Source organism: Ochotona princeps, chromosome 13 (genome assembly GCF_030435755.1).
Source record: "Ochotona princeps isolate mOchPri1 chromosome 13, mOchPri1.hap1, whole genome shotgun sequence".
Classification (NCBI taxonomy): Eukaryota; Metazoa; Chordata; class Mammalia; order Lagomorpha; family Ochotonidae; genus Ochotona; species Ochotona princeps.
Window position 1 is genome coordinate 47716803 of NC_080844.1, and position 19548 is coordinate 47736350.

A 19548-nucleotide genomic window follows, 5' to 3' on the forward strand; every position below is an offset into this window, starting at 1 on the left:
GCACCAGCTGGTCCCCAGCACTGTAAAAATTGATCTCTTGTAAAAATCGATCTGCCAGGCTTTTCTCAGCGGAGCAGGTTCATGGCAAAGCTCCATTTATTTTTAAAATCTGATAGCAGCGGCCCTATTGTGATCATTTAAACATGGGATTCTTTGAGCTTTAGAAATCTCTTCTATAGGCCGCCTCGGAGAAGCCAGCTAATCTGAGTTGGCTGTCCCTGCTCCGCTGAGCCGGAGAAAGCCTTGCACACCAGCCCAGACCCTGCCGTGTGAGGGCTTTTTAAGGACCTTGTAATTTTTCTGGAATTAAAACCTCCCACCTCTCCTGACATTCCAGATGTCATTACAGTCAGAAGTCGTAAGAATTTGCTTTCCCCGTGTGGCTGGCAGAGGGGGCTGGGAAAGGGGTACGCGTTGACTTGTTTGCAAGAAGGGATTTCCGCCCCCTCCTCCCACCTTGTCCAAGGGGTGAGGATCACACAGTCTCCTACCTGCTCGCCCTCGCCCCTCCCCCACCGGCTGCTTCCGGCAGCACCGACTGGGGCGTCCTGGAGCAGTACCAGCCCAGGAAGCTTCGGTTTTCTAGACCATGGAGGGAATGTCTAGGGCAGGCCAGGAATACAGGAAGTCATCAGAAGCGGCTGTTTCCCCGTTTTCTTTTTTCTTCTTCCTTCCCTTTTTTTTTAAACAAACAAAAAAACAAGAGTCCACTGGAATTGTCTAAACTGCAATGCAATCTCTCACTCATTTAAAAGATCTCATTTGCTAATCATGTGCTCTGAGACACTTAATACTATTTCAATTATGCAGAGGAAATAATATAATTCCTTTATTTGAAAAATGATACTGAACCTCAGAGATTAGTTAAACCTACTGCTGGGACGGGCATTCTTTTCGAGCTGTGTTGTTGTTCCCTCTCTTCAAACAGCTGTAGCTGCACACAGATGGAAAAACATTTGGTCAGAAAGCAGCAAATCAGTGTTTTTCAGGACTGAATCCGGCTCCCGCAGCTCCTGCGCCTCCATTGGTCTCGATTTTATTTCTTCTTGGCGTTGACATTTTTGCACACCCAGTTCATGCCATCCTTGGAGGGAAATGGGCAGAGAAAGGCTGTGTTAGTTGCAGGAAAAGCAAGTGGGATCCAGCCTGGGATGGGGGGGTGGCACCCGGGGTCCTCCCTCTCAGATCAGCTGCTCCAGTTACTTTGCAGGCCTCAGGGGTCCACATGCCTGACCAGGGACAAAGACCTGGTGTGGGGGGGGGTGCCCGGCCTGGTCTGAATCTTCAGCCACTTCTGGCTTTCTCTGTAGGTGGACTTTTGTCAGGTGTTATGCTTGGTAAGCAGCACCCCTCTGCAGCCCCAGCATGTGTGTGGCACACTTGGGATAAATTTTCTTTTTGGAGAAACAAACTGTGTGCATCGTGCATGTTCCTGGACACACAGTGGGGTAATGTGCATCTCTGGTCCGGCAGCACTACTGATAGCTTTAAAAGGGCCTGCCTGGGGCTCAGTAGCGTGGCCTAGTGGCTAAGGTCCTTGCCTTGATCCCATATGGCTGCTGGTTCTAATCCTGGCAGCTCCACTTCCTCTCTGTCTCTCCTCCTCTCAGTATATCTTTGTAATAAAAATAAAATAAATCTTTAAAAAAAAAAAGGGCCTGCCTGACAGCTACCAGGCAGAGGGACTGGGAGAAGGTTCCCTTAAAGGCACAATGACCTTGAAAGTGTCCTCTCTTAGAAGACTGGAGAGGGAAGAAGTACAAAGCACACAACGCTGACAGCCACCTGGCAGGCAGCACGTTTCTTTGCAGGGGCCAGGCCTGTCTCAGACACGGCTTTCTTTTTCATGCCCCTCTGGTGCCATATCTGGGATGCTCCCCAGGGCCCCGGAGCCTCCCTGACCTCTGGGGGCTGTGCGGAGTGCCCCCAGAAGCCCAGCACAGAATGCAGACCTAGCGACTCCTTTTCCTTGCCTTGGAGTTCTGCACACTGGAGGATTGGGCACCCGTTGAGGCCCATACTAACTGTGGTTGTGGGTCTGCCTGCTGCACCCAAACAGCTGAGATGGCTTACAGTAATAAAGATCAGCTGACACCCTCAGCCGCTGGGGATATTAATCCCACAAACAATGCGGCCCTGCAGAACCAGCAGCTGGCACCTGAGTTCACGCCGCTGGAAGCCTCACCAGTTGCCACCAGCGTTCTTGGCTGGGGAAATCAGAGAACCCAATGCGATCCCAGGGCCACCCTCACCGCCTCTGCCAAGCTCAGGGCCCCAAGCCGGTGTGAGGGCAGATACCTGGTGGCAGTGGGGGCAGGGGAGCTGGGTGTCCAGGTGAGCTGAGGGGGGAACCCCACAAGTCTCTGCTGTTATAATTGGGTCAGCACTGTACTCGTAAGAGCCAAGGCCAATTTTAAGACCATTTTATGAAAAGGATTAATTTAAGGAGAAGCATGTTTAATTTTAGTAGCTAATTGGTTTCCAGGAAAAAAAAAATCACCTGCTAGTAGACAAAAAGATTTTACAAATAAAAGAGGACTGAATAAGATAAGCATCTTCTTTGCTGTGCAGCTGGACAGCTCAGCACTTGGGTTCTGCTTCCCGGCTTCAGGAACCCGCACCCACCCTCCAAGGGGCAGCCCCCGCCCTCTCTCTGGCTATTTCATCAGACTGTCTTCTCCTGGGGAGAAAGCAAGAACAGTGTCCTCACAGCATGTGGGCACCTGTCTCTTTCCTTCTTCTATGGCTGATTAGGGAGGGATGTTATACTGGATGAAAGTGAACACCAATGCAGGCAAGGAAATAGGGAAAATATTTACTCAGCTGCAGGAACCCAAGGCAGAGGGGCAGTTTCTCCCTGGGTATCTGGTATGGAGGCAGAGTAGGGCTTCAGGGCAGAGTCCTGCTGAGGGGCAGCAGTGTCTGGCCTGGTCACCCCTCACAGTCCTGCCAACAGAGGATACTCAAACTAGCACCCACCAGCTCAACCTCAGCTCCTTGGCAGGCTGGATGGGGAGCCGTACTGGGAATGGGGACACAGCCCTGGGCTGCGCCAGCTCTGACCTAATGCATCTGGTGTGGAGGGGAGGGACGGCTAGAGGGTCACACCTCTCTCATTGTGAGCTGGAGGTGGGAGGTTCAGGCAGGCGGAAGGCAGCAGGACCTGGTGACCAGGGCCTTGTATATCAAAACCAGACAGGCTCCTGCAGGCTGCTCCCCATTCCAACTCTGACCCGGGAGGGAAAGACCCGAGGGGAAGGCCTGTTCAAACCCGCTCCAAATTCTATTCATAGAAATTCAGCCTGACTGGCCCACAGTCAACCCAATGGCATCTTTTACAACAATCCTTCCTACAGCACTGTGAAGTAGCTATTATTTCCATGTTACAGACATGGGAATGAAGGCACATAATGGTGTGTGGCCTGGGTAGGCCACCAGGCTGTGCTGTCAAACCCCTGTGTCAGTGTTCTGACACCTTGGTCATTGTGTGGACACACACACACACACACACGCACACACACACAGGCCATGGATAGGAAACATTCCACCTCCAACCACAAGGGGAGCCGAGACTCCACCTCACCAGGGGAGGGAGCAGTACCACTTTACTTTCTTCTAACTTTCATAATTTTCAATGTTTCATTGCCTCCTTTTATTAAAAAATATTTATTTTATTTGCTTGAAGAGAGAGAGCGAGAGAGTTAGAGCCCCTATCCACTAGTTACTTTCCAAATGCCTGAAGTTAGCAGCCAGGAACTCCACCCTGGTCTCCCATGTGATGGTAGGGACCTGACCCATCACCTGTTGCTTCCCAGGAAACTGGAGTGGGAGTGGAACCCAGTCACTGTGACATGGAAACTGCATGTGCCAAGCATGCATCCTCATGCTATGCCTAAGGCCTGTCCCCAGTCCCTCATAAGCAGCGCCCAGCCTCATAGCCACAGCACTGCCACACAGTCCTGAAGGGGCCAGAGGTTGTTTCTGGCCAGCAGCTCTCAAGCATCCTAGGCTGCTGGCCATCCATACACGTGGAAGCCTGGTGACCTGGCCGTCCATGCACAGGCCTGGCCTGGTAACTCTCCCTGCAGCCCACTCCCTTCAGGGTCAGGTGCAGCAGGGGGCGGGGCTCTCTAGCTCACAGCCCTCCTTGTCATCTGGTTTCTTCAGCACACAGACTCGCCAAGGAGGTGGCTTCCTTGCAGTAGGTTACTGCCCTGCCTCTAGACAAGGAAATGAACTCAGAGGTTTGTTTAACGGTTGAACTTTTGTTGTTTAAAACTGGTTTGACCAATTTTCTGCACATCTGATCCTCACTGGCGGAACCACAATCCTATGGTGCCAGTAGTCCCCACCCTGTTCCTCCAAGGCACCTCCCCGCCCCATCTCGCCGACACTGAATTTTGAAGCGATTAGCTTCTGCTCATAACAAACACCAAAAAGACACACTGACGCTCCAATACTGAGTTTTGTTTGGCCTTGTGCAGCACAAATAGATTGCATCAGGTCATAACATTCTCCCTCACTCTCACCACTGGGGAAGACAGCAGGCTGCCCTGACCCGAGGGGTAGAAACCAGTTTCTCCCAGAGCCCCACGTGGGAGGAGTGGGCCCTGGCTGAACTGCCCTCCTCCTCCGATTTCTCTTTTTTAAGATTCATTAATTTTTATTAGAAAGGCTTATTTACAGAGAGAAGGAGAGACAGAAAGATCTTCAATCTGTTGATTCACTCTCCAAATGGCTGCAATGGCTAGAGCTGAGCTGATCTGAAGCCAGGAGCCAAGAGCTTCCTCCACGTTTCTCACATGGGTGCAGGGTCTCAAGGCTTTGGGCTGTCCTCGACTGCTTTCCCAGGCCACAAGCTGGGAGCTGGATAGGAAGTGGGGCTGCAGGGACTTGAACTGGCACCATATGGGATGCTGGCCTGTGCAAGGAGAGGAGTTTAACCACCAGGCTATCGCACTGGGCCCATGAACTGCTCTTCTTAATTTGACCTCTATCCTGTGCATCCACTACTAGAAGCAGGTAGTGGCCATGCTTCTCAAGAGGGCTTTTATTTTAAAGCCACATAGCCCCTTCATGTGTTGCTCAGAGACCGTTGCTGAGCATGGTAGTCCCTGACCTCCAGGGTCAAAGTAGCAGCTGGATTTGGGCCCAGCGTGATAGCGTAGTGGTTAAAGTCCTTGCCTTGCACACCCAGGATCCCATATAGTTGCCAGTTCTAATCCTGGCAGCCCTGCTTCCCATCCAGCTCCCTGCTTGTGGCCTGGGAAAGCAGTTGAGGATAGCCCAAAGTCTTGGGACCCTGTACCCATGTGAGAGACCTGGAAGAGCTCCTGGATCCTGGCTTCTGATTGGCACAGCTCCAGCTGTTGCGGTCACTTGGGGAGCAAACCATCGGACGGAAGATCTTCCTCTCTGTCTCTTCTCCTCCCTGTATATCCGCCTTTCAATAAAAATAAATAAATCTTAAAAAAAAAAAGTTCCCAGGGTCACAATTTGCTTCTGTCATTAAAGTTATTATTATTTTTTTTTTTTTAAAAGAGCAGCTGGATGGGGAACACTAAACACATGGCTTGCTCTGAACATCTTTTAGGTGACACAGGGCACAACAGCCGACTGGGAGCCAAATCCTATGTTCTGAGCTTGCTTTCTTATTCCCAGTAAGGTTTGAAAATGTAAAAATGAACCAGAGCGTGACCCACAAGTGAGCAATCCCATGGACACCTGTAGCCAGTAAGATGTGCAAGTGGCATTTAAAAAATACACTGGGAGTCTACTGGTATATTCGGGCAAAGCACTGAGACGGAGGTGAAAGCAGCCAAGTCAAGGGGCTGGCTCAGCGACTGCCTAGTGCAAGCTGTCAGACTGACCTGCAGATGCCGCCCTCATGTGCAGAGCACAGATGGCTTTCCCATGGAAGGGAGGCAGCTCCATGACTGGGAAGACAGGGCATGCGGGATGGATGGAAGCAGAAAAGGTAGCATGATGTGAACTGGAGAGCAACAACCAGCGCTCATTCTGCCAGTTCAAAGCCACAGGGGCAGGCTGCTCTCCAAAGTGACTAGGGCTAGGGGTCAGGTTCAACCTGTATTGCAGGGCAGACACACTGGTACAGCAGCTTTAAGCTGCTGTCTGCAGTATCAACATGCTGGCAGCCCATGTGAATACCAGCTGGAGTCCTAGTTGCTCCATTTCTGATCCTGCTCCCTGCTAATGCACCCGAGAAGGCAGTGGAGGATAGCCCAAGTGGTTTGTCACCTGCACCCACACGGGAGTCCCGAGTAAGCTCCAGGTTCCTGGCTTCAGCCTGGCCTTGCCCCGATTTGTGTGCTCATTTGGCGAGTGAACCAGTAAAAAAAGAACTCTGTCTCTGTCTCTTTTCCCCAAATAAATTAAAGCAGAACATCTAAAATTACAATAACCAGTGGGGCTGAGGTTTGAGTTCAGAGCCGCATCTGCAGGTGAAGGAAGAAGGGTCTCCCTACTCCTTCCTGGGCCTCTAAACCAGGTCCTCTGTCCACTGTCCCCTTGACACTCAGGGCAGAGAAGAGAGCCAGGGGCCCAGGGCTAACGCCCCCTGCACCAAGCAGGAACACCAGGTTCAGTGCACCAAGGGAGCGGCTGCCGTGGCTGTCCGGATAGCTTCAGGCGGTTTCTGTCCCACGTATCTTCCTCCACTTAACATAATTAGGACTGTGCCCTCCCCCGTGCCGTGGGCCTCCCGGGAGCTGGACCTGGCCAGCCCAACACCGTCAGCTTCCTGTGCCCTTTCTGTCCTCTCTGTCCTGACAGTTCTCCAGGAAACTTGTGTGGCTGGCCTCCCAGGCCTCGCCAGTTGGAGGTTGCGGGGAGCTGTGTGGTAGTGCCCCTGAAGCCAGGCAATGTGGCCTCGCACAGGCAGGGCTGTGGAAACACACAGGGTGAACCCCACAAAGGCTCGCCCGGGGAACACCAGGTGGAGCAGACCTGGAAACGCACCCTGCACTCCACTCACTGCCAGACACGAACCCCCGGAATCTCAAAGCCCCCTGCTTGAGGAGTGACACATCCACCCTGGTTGGCCCACACTGGGTGGGTTCACCTTCAGCAGACCTGTGTCTTCACCCTGCCCTGCCAACAGAAACAAGTGCTTTCTCTTTTTAAATCTTGGTACATTCACTTTCAGGGCCGTTGGCACTGTGGTGCTGCACATTATCTGTCCAACCTATTTAGCATCTTATCATTTTGATAATTTTGCCTATCATGGGCCAGATTCAGAGGGGTGGGGTAGTTAGTTGGGGAGAGGGGAGTAAAGTAGGAATTCGGGGAATCCCAGAAATTATGTTTATTATTATTACACAACACTCTTGTGTGGCCATGAACTCCAAGCAATCAGATTTTAGATTTTTTTCCTAGTGAAGTCTCTGAGTTTTAGGAAACCTTTCAAGCCTTAATTAACAGGAAACATTAAAGGCCTGCACTTGAACTAAGCAGTTCTGGAAAGGAATGCAACATAAGTGACTTTTTTTCAGGTGCAGATCAAGACACTGGCCGAGTGGGCCAGAGCCCAGTCACAGGAATGTCTTGTTGGGACAGGCACAGCCCTCAAGGGCCTGAGTGTGCAAAGCATTTCCTTGGGAAAGCTGTGTGACCTTTCTCTCGTCCCCAAAGGTTACCATTAAAGGACAACAGACAGTAGATTCTCTTTGTAATTAACATTTTTATTAAATAACCCATTTCAAATAATGGTTAAATTCTCTAAATTTATATCATTCTATTAACCATAATCTAATCTCATTAACCTTGAAATCCCAGTCTTAACTACCCAATTCTGTACACCATGGTACTATCTACTAAACTAATTAAGTGACCTTCAAACTATTTCTCCTCTACAGAAAATCTTTTTCTTTTCCTTATGGTTCTTTGATGGGTTTCTTTTCCTGTCACTTCTCTGGGCCTGGCAGTCCACAGCCCCTGCTCCAAGGGGTGTCTTACCCGCCTCCACCTCATAGAATCCCCTCAGTTTAGTCAATCCAGCTTCTTGTACGGCCCTTGGTGGCTTCCCCCTCCCTGGATGTCATGAGAAGCTCAGTCAGTACTTGCGTCTCCCTTCAGGTGGGCTGGTGGGTACGTGTGGCCCCTGGGGAGCAGCGCCCTTGACTTTTATCACCACTTTTCCCCTATTGGTTCTAGATCCTTCAGCCCAGCCTTGTCTTTCCCATCCCTCAGGCTCCTGAGGATACAAGATCCTCACTTTTAACTGCAGCTCAGTCTTTTCTTTCCTTTCAATGTCTTGGCCAAGTGGGAAGGGGGTGGGGACGGGGTGGACTCCCACTTTCTTCTGTTTTTTTTCCCTTGGCTCTGCCTCACTACCCCAGCCTCGAGGTGTTCTCCACTTTCTGCGCCTGCCCTATGGACCCTCTGAAGGGTCCAGGCCGCCCACAGCCTTTCCACTGACACGGGACACTGACATTGTCTCCTCCCTACCTCGCCTTGGTCACTGACCCCACATCTCAGGAACACGGCGCCGAGGGTCAAGCTTTTCAGAAAGTGAGACAGCTGGAGACAGCGAGGGGAGTCACGGGGTGCCCCTCCAACCCTCCAGCCCAGGGGCTGTGTGCGAAGCAGGAAAGCCAGCTAACTTTAATCCTGACAGAACAATTGTAAGTGCAAAGGCAACACTTTCTAGAACATAGCTACTCATGGGGGTTAGTTCGCATGTGGAGTGGACCGGCGGAGAGGAAAGACATTTTGACTTTAAATGCTTCTATCTAGTTAATGGGGAGGAGCTACTACTTTTATAAGCAGAATCTAGGAAGGAAGGAAATAAAGACTTACAATAACAAAACTTCCCCAAAACTAAACCTCAGAGACCCACGGGCCTCCCAGTCTCTTGTGGCCGTGCAGCCCTGGGCCTGGGCAGCTGTTGGAGGTGCCCACCATGCCCCGACCCACTGAGGGCTGCTGAGAGGGTGATGGGCAGCGCTCAACGCACACAGGTGGCCCGGGCTGTTGTGGCCACGGAAGGGAAACCAGGATGCCAACCTCAAGGAAGTAATTATTTGCCTGAGGCAAAAGTGGTGAGGCCACTTTAAGACATTTTAAGAGCGACGCCCGCCATGAGAAGGGAGGCGGAAACAGGCTGACGGACCCGGAACTAGAATCCAATCTCAGCTTGACGTCCTCATCCGCCAGGCTCAGACAGGAGCAGGCCGGCCATGCCATTGGCGCCACCGGCCGAATGTTCTCAGGTGAGGCCCGGTGGCTCAGACCCACCCTTCCCACTGCACTGGGGACCCTCTCTGGCGGCATAAGCAAGGTTGGTGCGGAGAGTGAAGCAGGCCTGGGGTGGGAATGGGGTGGGTTGTGGACTGGTGGCCCGGAGCTGAACCTGCTCATCGTTCTTGGAAAAGCTTGGAATAACCGTTTTCTGCTCCAAATGAATATTATGTGAGGGGCTCCTCCATGCCTTCACCCACCTCCCCCTGAGGGAAAGCAGTGGCTAGAAACAGACACCGACCCAGAGGGCAGAGCAGGAGACCAAACAAACTCGCTTGGGGGTGCAGTGGAAGCCTGGCTTGTACCTTGCGTAATTCGTGATGGTCTCGCCACCGCCAGTGCATCCTAAACCCCAACCCAATCATCAAAGAATCTTAGGGTAAGAAGTAACCTTCAGCGCTCCCTGCTCTGGCCTCCTCCCCAGTGGGGTGGCGCCTCACCTGCATGGGGTGGTTCCCCAGTGGCTTTGTTGGGGCACTTCATGGTACCTGACTGGTTGCTAAGCAGAAAAGAGCCAGATTGCCTCCCCACATCCTGCAGCAGGCCATCTGTCAATCAAAGGCTGTCTCATATCATTCCTACCCAGATGCCCCAGGTGAGCCGGCCCTCCAGTGCGCTCACCTGAATGCCCTCTCCTGTGAGAGCAGAGCAGGACTGGATCTGCCAGACTCGGTCACGGATGGTGTGCAGGTTCAGGCCTTCTGCAATTTCAGAGGCTGGGGCCGCCGTCAGCAGGTCCTGCTTGTTAGCGAAGATGAGAACCGGCACACAACTTAGCTTTTCTTCTTCCAGTAATTCAGCGAGTTCCTGTGTCATTGCGGTGGTGGGAGGGAGGAACGGGACAGGAAGACATCTGTGATACCAACCAAGCACTTCTGATCAGAGATGACAAGTGGTTACAATATCAACTAGCAACCTTCAGGAGCAGGGCCTCTCAGGCTGGAACTTCGGGACGAATCCCCTTGGCAGATTCCTTGTGTCCAATTCAGAAGGGAGCTGGGGCTGGGGGTGGGGTGTGTGTCTGAGCCAGGACTCGGCAATCTGCATTTCTGACAAACTCTTGGGTGATTCTGCTATAGGTGGTCCATAGGTCCCACTCTGAGCAACAAGTTCAGGGGAGCATCTAACTAGCAGTTAGAGATTTTAAATTTACTCAAGGCTATTATATGCAAAATATATTTAATACACATATACGTGTATGCATGTGTATTGATAAAAATTAAAAATGGCAGTTGCTTTTGGGATGATAATTCCACTTCATCTCTCTCTAATACATGCATCCGTGTGCATTCCATTTCAGTAGACTACATCCTAAAACAAGTCACTAGTCTAACTGACCAGGTCTCTGATCACACACACACATGCATGTATATTTTTTCTTTTGAGAGGGAGGAAGAGCCTCCATTTACTTATTCACTCCCCAGATACCTACAAAGGCGGGAACTAGGCCAGGCTGATGATGGGAACTGGAAAATCAGTGTGGATCTCCCACATGGGTGGCAGGAACCCAACTACCAGAACCATCATCACAGCTGCCCAGGGTGTGCCTCAGTGGGGAGCTAGAGCCAGGCACTGCCATGGGATCTAAGCCTACATCACCCTCACTTCTACCAGTGATCTACCCTGGGTAAGATGGCTGTGCCCGTTACTCCTTTCCAAGACTGTACACAAATCACACCGTGAAATCATGTTGATGTGCACCCTGCACTGGAAACCCTATTGGGATGTAGGGTGGATTTTACCTCTGACAAATAAGAGGGATTTAGCTTGGCTGATAAATTTCTCTCTTTTTTTAAATCTTTTTTTTTTTTTAAGATTTATTCATTTTATTACAGCCAGATATACACAGAGGAGGAGAGACAGAGAGGAAGATCTTCCGTCTGATGATTCACTCCCCAAGAGGCTGCAACGGTCAGTGCTGCGCTGATCTGAAGCCGGGAACCTGGAACCTCTTCCTGGTCTCCCACGTGGGTGCAGTGTCCCAATGCATTGGGTCGTCCTCAACTGCTTTCCCAGGCCACAAGCAAGGAGCTGGATGGGAAGTGGAACTGCCAGGATTAGAACCGGCGCCCATATGGGATCCCGGGGCTTTCAAGGCAAGGACTTTAGCCGTTAGGCCACGCCGCCGGGCCCTTTAATCTTTTTTTTAAATTATTAATTACATTGCATTATGTGACACAGTTTTATAGGTATCTTTTCTTTTTTTAAATATATTTTTTATTTTGAATTTTGAATTATGTGGTACAATTTTGTATAGGCTGGGACTCCCCCCAAATTCCTACCCCCCTTGGCTGGTACATTTCTTCCCATCCTTTCAAATGTGTCTGAGTTACCTCTGGATAAGTTAAGTGGGTACTGGGAAATTCATGGGAAGAAACTGGAAGAAGAGTTTTAGGGTACTAAGTTCCAGTTGCTTAAATATCATGTACTCAATTTGATTAAAAGGGTATAATCATAAACTATTTTTGTTAGGATTTATTTATTTTTATTGCAAAGTTATACAGAGAGGAGAAGAGACAGAGAGAAAGATCTTCCGTCCAATGATTCACTCCCCAAGCAGTGGCAACATCAGGAGCTGAGCCAATCCAAAGCCAGGAGCCAGGAGCCTCTTCTGGGTCTCATACATGGGTACAGGGTCCCAAGGCTTTGGGCCATCCTCAACTGCTTTCCCAGGCCACAAGCAGGGAGCTGGATGGGAAGCGAGGTTTCCGGGATTAGAACCAGCGCCCATATGGAATCCCAGTGCATGCAAGGCGAGGACTTTAGCTGCTAGGCTATTTTACCAGGCTCAATCATAAAATATTTAAAGGACTCTAAATTGATTTCTTTTTAGAACACTGGTATTTTTGCCTGCTTATCTTGTTTGAACCATAAAGATTAAACAAACTAATACCTTTCACCCTCACACATTTACAAGATAGATTAATGAATACCCACTTATTTGGAAACAATTTTAACAGAAAAAAATTATTTACCTGACCCGTTTCTTCAAATCTTTTTCTATCTGCACTGTCGATTACATATATCTGTAAAAGAAAAGGAGGTTACTGCAGCAGGCTGACTTGGAAAAGAGCAGGGCAACTTCCATCATAGGCAGAGGGGATCTCCAGACGGCAGATTCCAGATTAGCACTGGTCCCCAAAAGTGACTAGCATAATTCACACTTTGTCATTGGAGGCAAAACAAAACAAAACAACAAATAAATGAATCAACTGATTGATTGAGTAAATGTGGTGTGCTGCCCACAAAGGGCCCCAAAGTCTAGGAAGTCAAGCATGATAAATCGGCTACATTTCACAGGCACCTGACAAGTCACTACGCATTTTTATTAGATTTCCTCTGTGAGTCCTCGTTACAACATTATGAGAGAGATTACAGTGCAGTCATTTTCCAAACATAGATCTAAGTTGAAAGAAGTTAAGAACAGTCCCAGGTTACATGTGGAACAAAACTGGGGTTTAGGTTCAAGTGCACCTGACAGTATGACACGGCTGCACTGACCCACGCTGCCATGCTGCTTTCCAGCTGCCACCTTGGAGAGGCTAGGCATTGGGGCACTTAGGATTCCATGTTCCCTGAACATTGTCACCCTGACAATGGACGGCATTAGCTATGAGCTGATTTCAAGGGCAGAAGCAGGAGACACTGTAATCACCTCCCTTTCCCACCTTCCCTGGTAGCTTGAAGGTCAAGATCAAATACTAGAAGGAGGAGGGTATGGGTTTTTCCAGAAGAGAAGTCTTGAGATCTGTGCTAAGTGGCAAATTTCAAGCTTTTCCCCATCCTTGAATTTTAGTTACTGAATAAACAACTTCCTATAACAAAGAGGGAAATAACATGAAAAAAAAATCACCAGCAGGTGCAGCATCTAAATACAACTATAGTAACAAAGTCCCTTTCCAATCCTCCTTTATAAGAAAATGAAAATAAGAAAACTATAGATATAATCTTATAGTTTTTATTTTGATTAAGATATATTAAGTGTTTTCCCAATTACTAACTAAAAATGATCAATTTTGTACTTTCTCTAGATTTTTAAATTGTTATTAATAGTCTAATAGAAATATTCAATAGGGATGCAACCTTTTTTTTGGATTTTGATGTTTTTATTGTTAGTTTCATCTGTTCAAAACAGTTTCTTTTTTTATATATATTTTTTATTGATTACTTTGCATTATGTGACACAGTTTTATAGGCACTGGGATTCCCCCCAACCCCCCCATAGTGGATTCCTCCACCTTGCTGCATTACCACAGTTCAAATTCAGTTGAGATTCTTTCATTGCAAGCATATACCAAGCATAAAGTCCAGCATCTTATTGTCCAGATAAGTTCAACGGTTTCTTGGGGAGACCATCTCTGGTCTGAAGGTAGAGCTAGCAGAGTATCATCCCAATCAATTAGAAGCCGCGACATTGCATCAGTAACAATTTATAACGTTTTGGAATTAGTTGACATGGTATTGAGTAACCAATATGTTAAAAGAGGAAAAAAAAATGCAAGTTCTGAACCACATCCTGTGACTTCTACATTGACATTTCAATTATTAGTTTATATACAACCGGGTGCTATACACCTTAAAATGGCTATAGATTTACTATTCAGCTGTCTCATATCTATTTTAATTTTAGTATTTAGCAGTTCATAGCGTTGAAGCATGATTTTGCTGAACCTGGCTGTTTTTTGGGTAGTCTAACTCTATAACTCTAACAAGACATATGTCAACAGTTTAGGTGAACAGTTTTAGGAGGGGTGCACAGAGAAATCTTCAATGCCCCAATGAGGAGTGACTAATCTTTGTGTCCCACCCAGTGAGTTATAAGTACATCCCCGCTGACCATTTCCTGTCTGTTTCTAAGCTTTCCTTGTTGTTCTCTGTCTATCTATTCTAGTTTGTTCTAGTTTGTTTGTTTTGAGGGGTTTCTGGAGCGATCCTGATGGTCATTACAAGAGAGGGTGGGGACCCAAAGTCGGAACCAGGCAAGGACAGAGAAAGCTCCTCTCCCTAGTCCCTAAGGAAGTTTACTGTTCTTCTGTTTCTGCAGACTGCTCAGTGCTCCTGGTTGTCGTTCCAATGCCCTTGGATCCTGCAAGGCAGAATTTGGGCTTCTTCGGGATGCAACCAGTTTTTAAAAGATTGATTTGCAAGGCAAAGTGAGAGGGAGAAAAGGGTACAGAGATATATATATATAGAGAGAGGAGAGAATATCTTCCATTAGCTGGTTCACTCTCCAAATGCTTACAACAGCAGGGGATAGGCCAGGCCAAAGCCAGGAGTGAGGAGCTCCACTCGAGTCTCCCACACGGGTGACAGGAACTCAAGTACCTGGGTCATCATCTGCTGCCTTGGAGGCTCTTCAGAGGGACACTGGTCTGGAAGCTCAGACTTGAGTCAAGCACTCTGGTATGGCATATGGGTGTCCCTGGTAGTCACTCAACCCAATACTATACAATGCCCATTCCAGAAACATTCTCTTTTTAAAAGATCATATTCGGTTAAACACAGAATTTGAGGCCTGGCACGATAGCGTAGTGGTTAAAGTCCTCGCCTTGCACGTGCCGGGATCCCATATGGGCGCTGGTTCTAATCCCTGTGGCCCCGCTTCCCATCCAGCTCCCTGCTTGTGGCCTGGGAAAGCAGTTGAGGATGGCCCAAAGCCTTGGGACCCTACACCTGCGTGGGAGACCCGGAGGAGCTCCTGGCTTCGGATTGGCTCAGCTCCAGCCATTGCGGTCACTTGGGGGGTGAATCATTGGATGGAAGATCTTCCTCTCTGTCTCCTCATTTCTGTATATCTGCCTTTCCAATAAAAATAAATAAATCTTTAAATATATATATGTATAAAATAAACACAGAATTTAAAAATCTTCACCTGTAATCATTATATATCTTAAATTATGTAAGTTGATATGCTATCAGGCATAGAAACATTTCTGTTTGCAAATCAAATTCTATGTTACACTGAAACCTGCTCTCTTATGGGAATTTTTTTTGAAAACTTATTATTTGAAAGGTAGAATTATATATGGAGAAGAGGTCTTCCATCTACTGGTTCACTCAACAAATGGCTGCAATGGCCAGGTGGAAGCCAGGAGCCAGGAGCTTCTTTCAGGTGTCCCACATAGGTGCATGGGTACAGAGGCCCAGGGACTTGGGCCATCTTCAGGTGCTTCCCAGGGTGTATTTTCTTTTTCTTTTCTTTTTTTTTTTAAGATTTATTTTCTTTTTATTGGAAAGTCAGATATAGAGAGGAGGAGAGACAGAAAGATCTTCCATCCGATGATTCACTCCCCAAGTGACCACAACGGCTGGTGCTACACTGATCCGAAGCCAGGAGCCAGGAACTTCCTCCAGGTCTCCTACGCGGGTGCAGGGTCCCAAGACTTTGGGCCGTCCTTGACTGCCTTCCCAGGCCACAAACAGGGATATATATTTTTATTGGAAAGTCAGATATACCAAGAGGAGGAGAGAAAGAGAAAGATTCCCTAGGTATATTTTCAGAATGCTGCATTAGAAGTGGAGAATCCAAGACAGAAACTGGTGCCCATAGGGCATGCCACTGCTGCAACCAGCTCTTAACCTGCTATGTGACAGCACCTATCCACCCCAAATTAAAATTTTGTTTGTATAATGCTTTGCATATAGAGTCATTAATGCTAAATATCACACTAAGAACTAAGGTCAACTTTTTTTTTGCCTCAATAATATCCTATGTTGTAATGCTTGGGTTCAAATCCAGTTCTGCTTTTGATTCCTGCTTCTTGCTAATGGGAATCCTGGGAGGCAACAAACTGCTGGCTCCAATTGGCTTGAGTCCCAGCCACATGGGAAACCCACATGGGTCTGATTCCGGCCTGCCCCAGGCCTGGCCACTGTGGGTACCTAAGTAGTGAACTGGCAGATGGGAGCTCTCTTGTTGTATCTATCTGCCGTTCAAATAATAAAATAAAACAAATTTACATTAAAATGATTTCAAGAATAAACTAATAAAAAATTCTGGTTTCTTGTCAGGAAGTATCAAAGATAGTTGGCATTTATTGGGATTCCGACTGATCTTAAGACAGAGCAGACCTTCAAAAATCAGGTCATAAAACCTAAAGGAAGGCCCAAGCCCTTGACCCTCAGAATGTTGCCTTAGGCAAAGCCAACTCACTTTTCTGTCAATCATTTTGAAATTCTTATTTGGTAATAGAAGGAAAAAGGATTTTCCTGCCGGAGTTCTGGCTACCCTGCCTCTGCTAAACTGCCGGCCGGGGTGGGCCGGGACTCTTTGTCTGTGGACTTACAGCTGCTCCTCTCCCTCCTGCTGCCACCTTTTGGTCATTTCATTCTTAAGTCCTTCTCTAACAGCCAGCAAGCAGGCAGCAGAGAGAGGGCAGACAGCTTGATCCAAAGCCTAGAGGGATATCCAAGTGTGGGGGTGACTAGCAGCCTTCCAGGATCTGTGCTCTGCTGAACACAAATGCAGCCATGCAGAGAACACAGGACCAGGCTTCTTTATTTTAGGGTTTGACAGTTATGTTACTTGATGTCCCACATTTTAGTTATGGGTCCGATGATGTCATTTTGTTTAAATTAGGCAAAGTTTAAATACAAAGCTGATAGTAGAGTTTAGTAACATGTAACATGAACAAACCTTGAAAAGCATTATTAACATTTAGTTTATTTGAAAAGTAGAGAGAGAGAGTGAGAGGAGGGGAGAAGGAGGAGGATGGGGGAAGGAGAGGAGAGGAGAGGGAGGAGGCAGGAGGGAAGAGAGAGAGAAGCCTCCCATCTTCTGGTTTACTCCCAAGTGCCCACATGGTTTGGGCTAGGGCTGGGCCAAAAGTCAAAGCTGGGAACAAGGGACTCAACTCAGGTCTCCCGTGTAGGTGAGGAGGAACCCAACTACTTGAGCTGCCAAGGATCTGCATTAGCAAGAAGCTGGAACCAGGAACATGTACAGGGACCTGAACCCAGGCCCGCTGATAGTATATGAAGGCATTGTAACTGTTCAGTGAAAAGCCCTCCCTTGGTGTGTTCTTAAAAAGATTTATTTAGTTTGGGTTTGGTGCAATAATTCAATTGGCTAATTCTCCCCCTTCAAGTACCATGGGGATGCTAGTTTGTGTCCCAGATGCTCCATTTCCAATCCAGCTCCCTGCTTGTGGCCTGGGGAAACAGTAGAGGATGCCCCAAAGCTTTGGGACCCTGCAACCACCTGGGAGACACAGAAGAGGTTCCTGGCTCTTGGCCTCAGATCAACTCAGCACCAGCCATTGTGGCCACTTGGGGAGTGAACCAGTGGATGGAAGATCTTTCTGTTTCTCCTTCTCTATAAATCTGCCTTTCCAATTATTTATTGTATTTCCATTTATTTATTTATTTGTATTGGAAAGGCAGATTTTACAGAGAGACAAGGAGAGACAGAGAGGTCTTGTATCCATTGGTTCACCTAAATGTCTTCAACACAGCTGGGCTGATCTGAAGCTGGGAACCAGGAGCTTTTTCTGGGACTCCCATGCAGGTGTAATGCTGCAAGACTCTGGGCCATCCTCTACTGCTTTCCCAGGCCATAAGCAGGGAACTGGATGGGAAGTGGAGCAGCTGGAGCTTAAACGGTGCCCTTAAAGGATGCTGGCACCAGAGGATGGCAGAGGATTAGCCTGATGTGCCACTGTGGCATGCCTCCCTTTTTAATTTATGAAAAGGCTTTTCTTACCTTCTGCTCTAAAGAGAAATGAAGACACATCATTTCTATACTTTAGGCTTTATTTCTTTGGCTCTCCTGCAGAATTAATCAAGCTAAAGTCGGATGGCCTCAGCATCATCTTCCGTAAGATGGCCTTTTCAAGACGTGGCCTTTTTTGATACCCCAGAGGGCCAAGTGATGCTCAAAGGCAGAAGCAGGGCAGCTTGGTCTGTGAGGGGTCAGTGGCAACAATCTTAGATTGCAGGGCCTTCAACGGCCCTTTCCCTGCTACTGAACTGGGCTGTGACAGTAAGAAAGCACCTGCAGAGCAGCAGAGCAGCCGCAAACACACAGACACGCTGTGCCTCCACACATATGGGAGCTGAGTCTCTTATAACTTGTGTGTTACAAAATAGTCTTTTCTTGCTTTTATTTTCAGCCATTCAGAATTGTAAAAACTGCTCTTAGCGCTCCGGCTGCAAGGGGAACTGAGGCAGCAAGATCAATGTCGGCTGGCCCCTGAGGCAGTCTTTACTGCACTACTCTAGTTGTAATTGAAAAGAGTTAACCTGGCAACTGCATGTTGTCAACTCTGAATCCCCGCTCTCATAGGTAGTGCAGAGTCTAGTTCGATAGGTCTTTTCCCACCAACAATGGGAGACTATTAAAAACAGCCAAATACAGTCCGTCAGCCACTGGGGCTCCATGCTGCTGCAACCCGGGCAGGCAGGGCCAACTGTCACCAGGACTCAGACTCTAATACAGGGACTCAGCTGCTTCCCCAAACTTGATTGATCTTGAATGGCACTGGAAAATAACGAAAGGCTGACTCTCAATGCAAGCCACTATCTCGTGTTTGTGTCTGCTGTTGCTGGCCAGAGCTTCTCTAGGCCTGCTCAGAGCCAATTCTGCCTGCATTGGTTGGTAATTCCTGGGCACTCTCAGCTAACAGGGCTATGGAGCCAAGGGTTCCGTTACGACCCCCTGCAGTCTGCTCTCAAGGTGTTGGAGCTCCGACAGCCCAGGCAGTTTCTGGAACCCCCCTATGGCACAGCCCTTATATTCCCTGTACGCTGCTTTCCGGGGAGGCCTTCCTGGTGCCTTAACCCTGCAGATGGAAATGTTATTTCCCTCAGCCCAATTGCTCCTCCCTCCCCACCATCACTCTTGATTAAAAAAAAAGGAATCTAGAGCTTTTAGTTTTGCATTTACAGAGTAATGGTACACACAGCATAGTTGAGTACACTCACCCTACTCTCTTTTTTTGTGATTAGTTCATTGATATTTCAATTTTAGTTCATATACAGAACCGGCTGCTATACCCCTTAAAATGGCTATAGGGTACCATTCAGCTGTCTCGTGTCTATTTTCATTTTAGTATTTAGCCGTTTATAGTGTTGAAACATAATTTTGCTGAACTTGGCGGATTTTAGGATATTCTAAACTGGCTTATAACTCTAACAAGACATTTGTCGGGCCCGGTGGCGTGGCCTAGTGGCTAAGGTTCTCACCGGGATCCCATATGGTCGCTGGTTCTAATCCCGGCAGCTCTACTTCCTCTCTATCTCTCCTCCTCTCTGTATATCTGACTTTGTAATAAAAATAAATCTTAAAAAAAA

At 48.1% G+C, this 19548-nt stretch overlaps 1 protein-coding gene across 1 annotated transcript in view; it reads right to left on the reverse strand.

The window, feature by feature from the left end:
- Positions 1 to 802: 802 nt before the first annotated feature.
- The window catches only part of ARL3 (ADP ribosylation factor like GTPase 3), a 37088-nt gene continuing 18342 nt past the window's right edge, over positions 803 to 19548 (reverse strand). The window contains exons 4-6 of the mRNA XM_058671734.1: positions 12234 to 12284; positions 9880 to 10065; positions 803 to 1084 (exon numbers count right to left, since the gene is read on the reverse strand). Of these exons, the coding sequence (XP_058527717.1) occupies positions 1037 to 1084; positions 9880 to 10065; positions 12234 to 12284 (285 nt within the window). The 3' untranslated portion in view covers positions 803 to 1036. The remainder of the gene's footprint in view (positions 1085 to 9879; positions 10066 to 12233; positions 12285 to 19548) is intronic.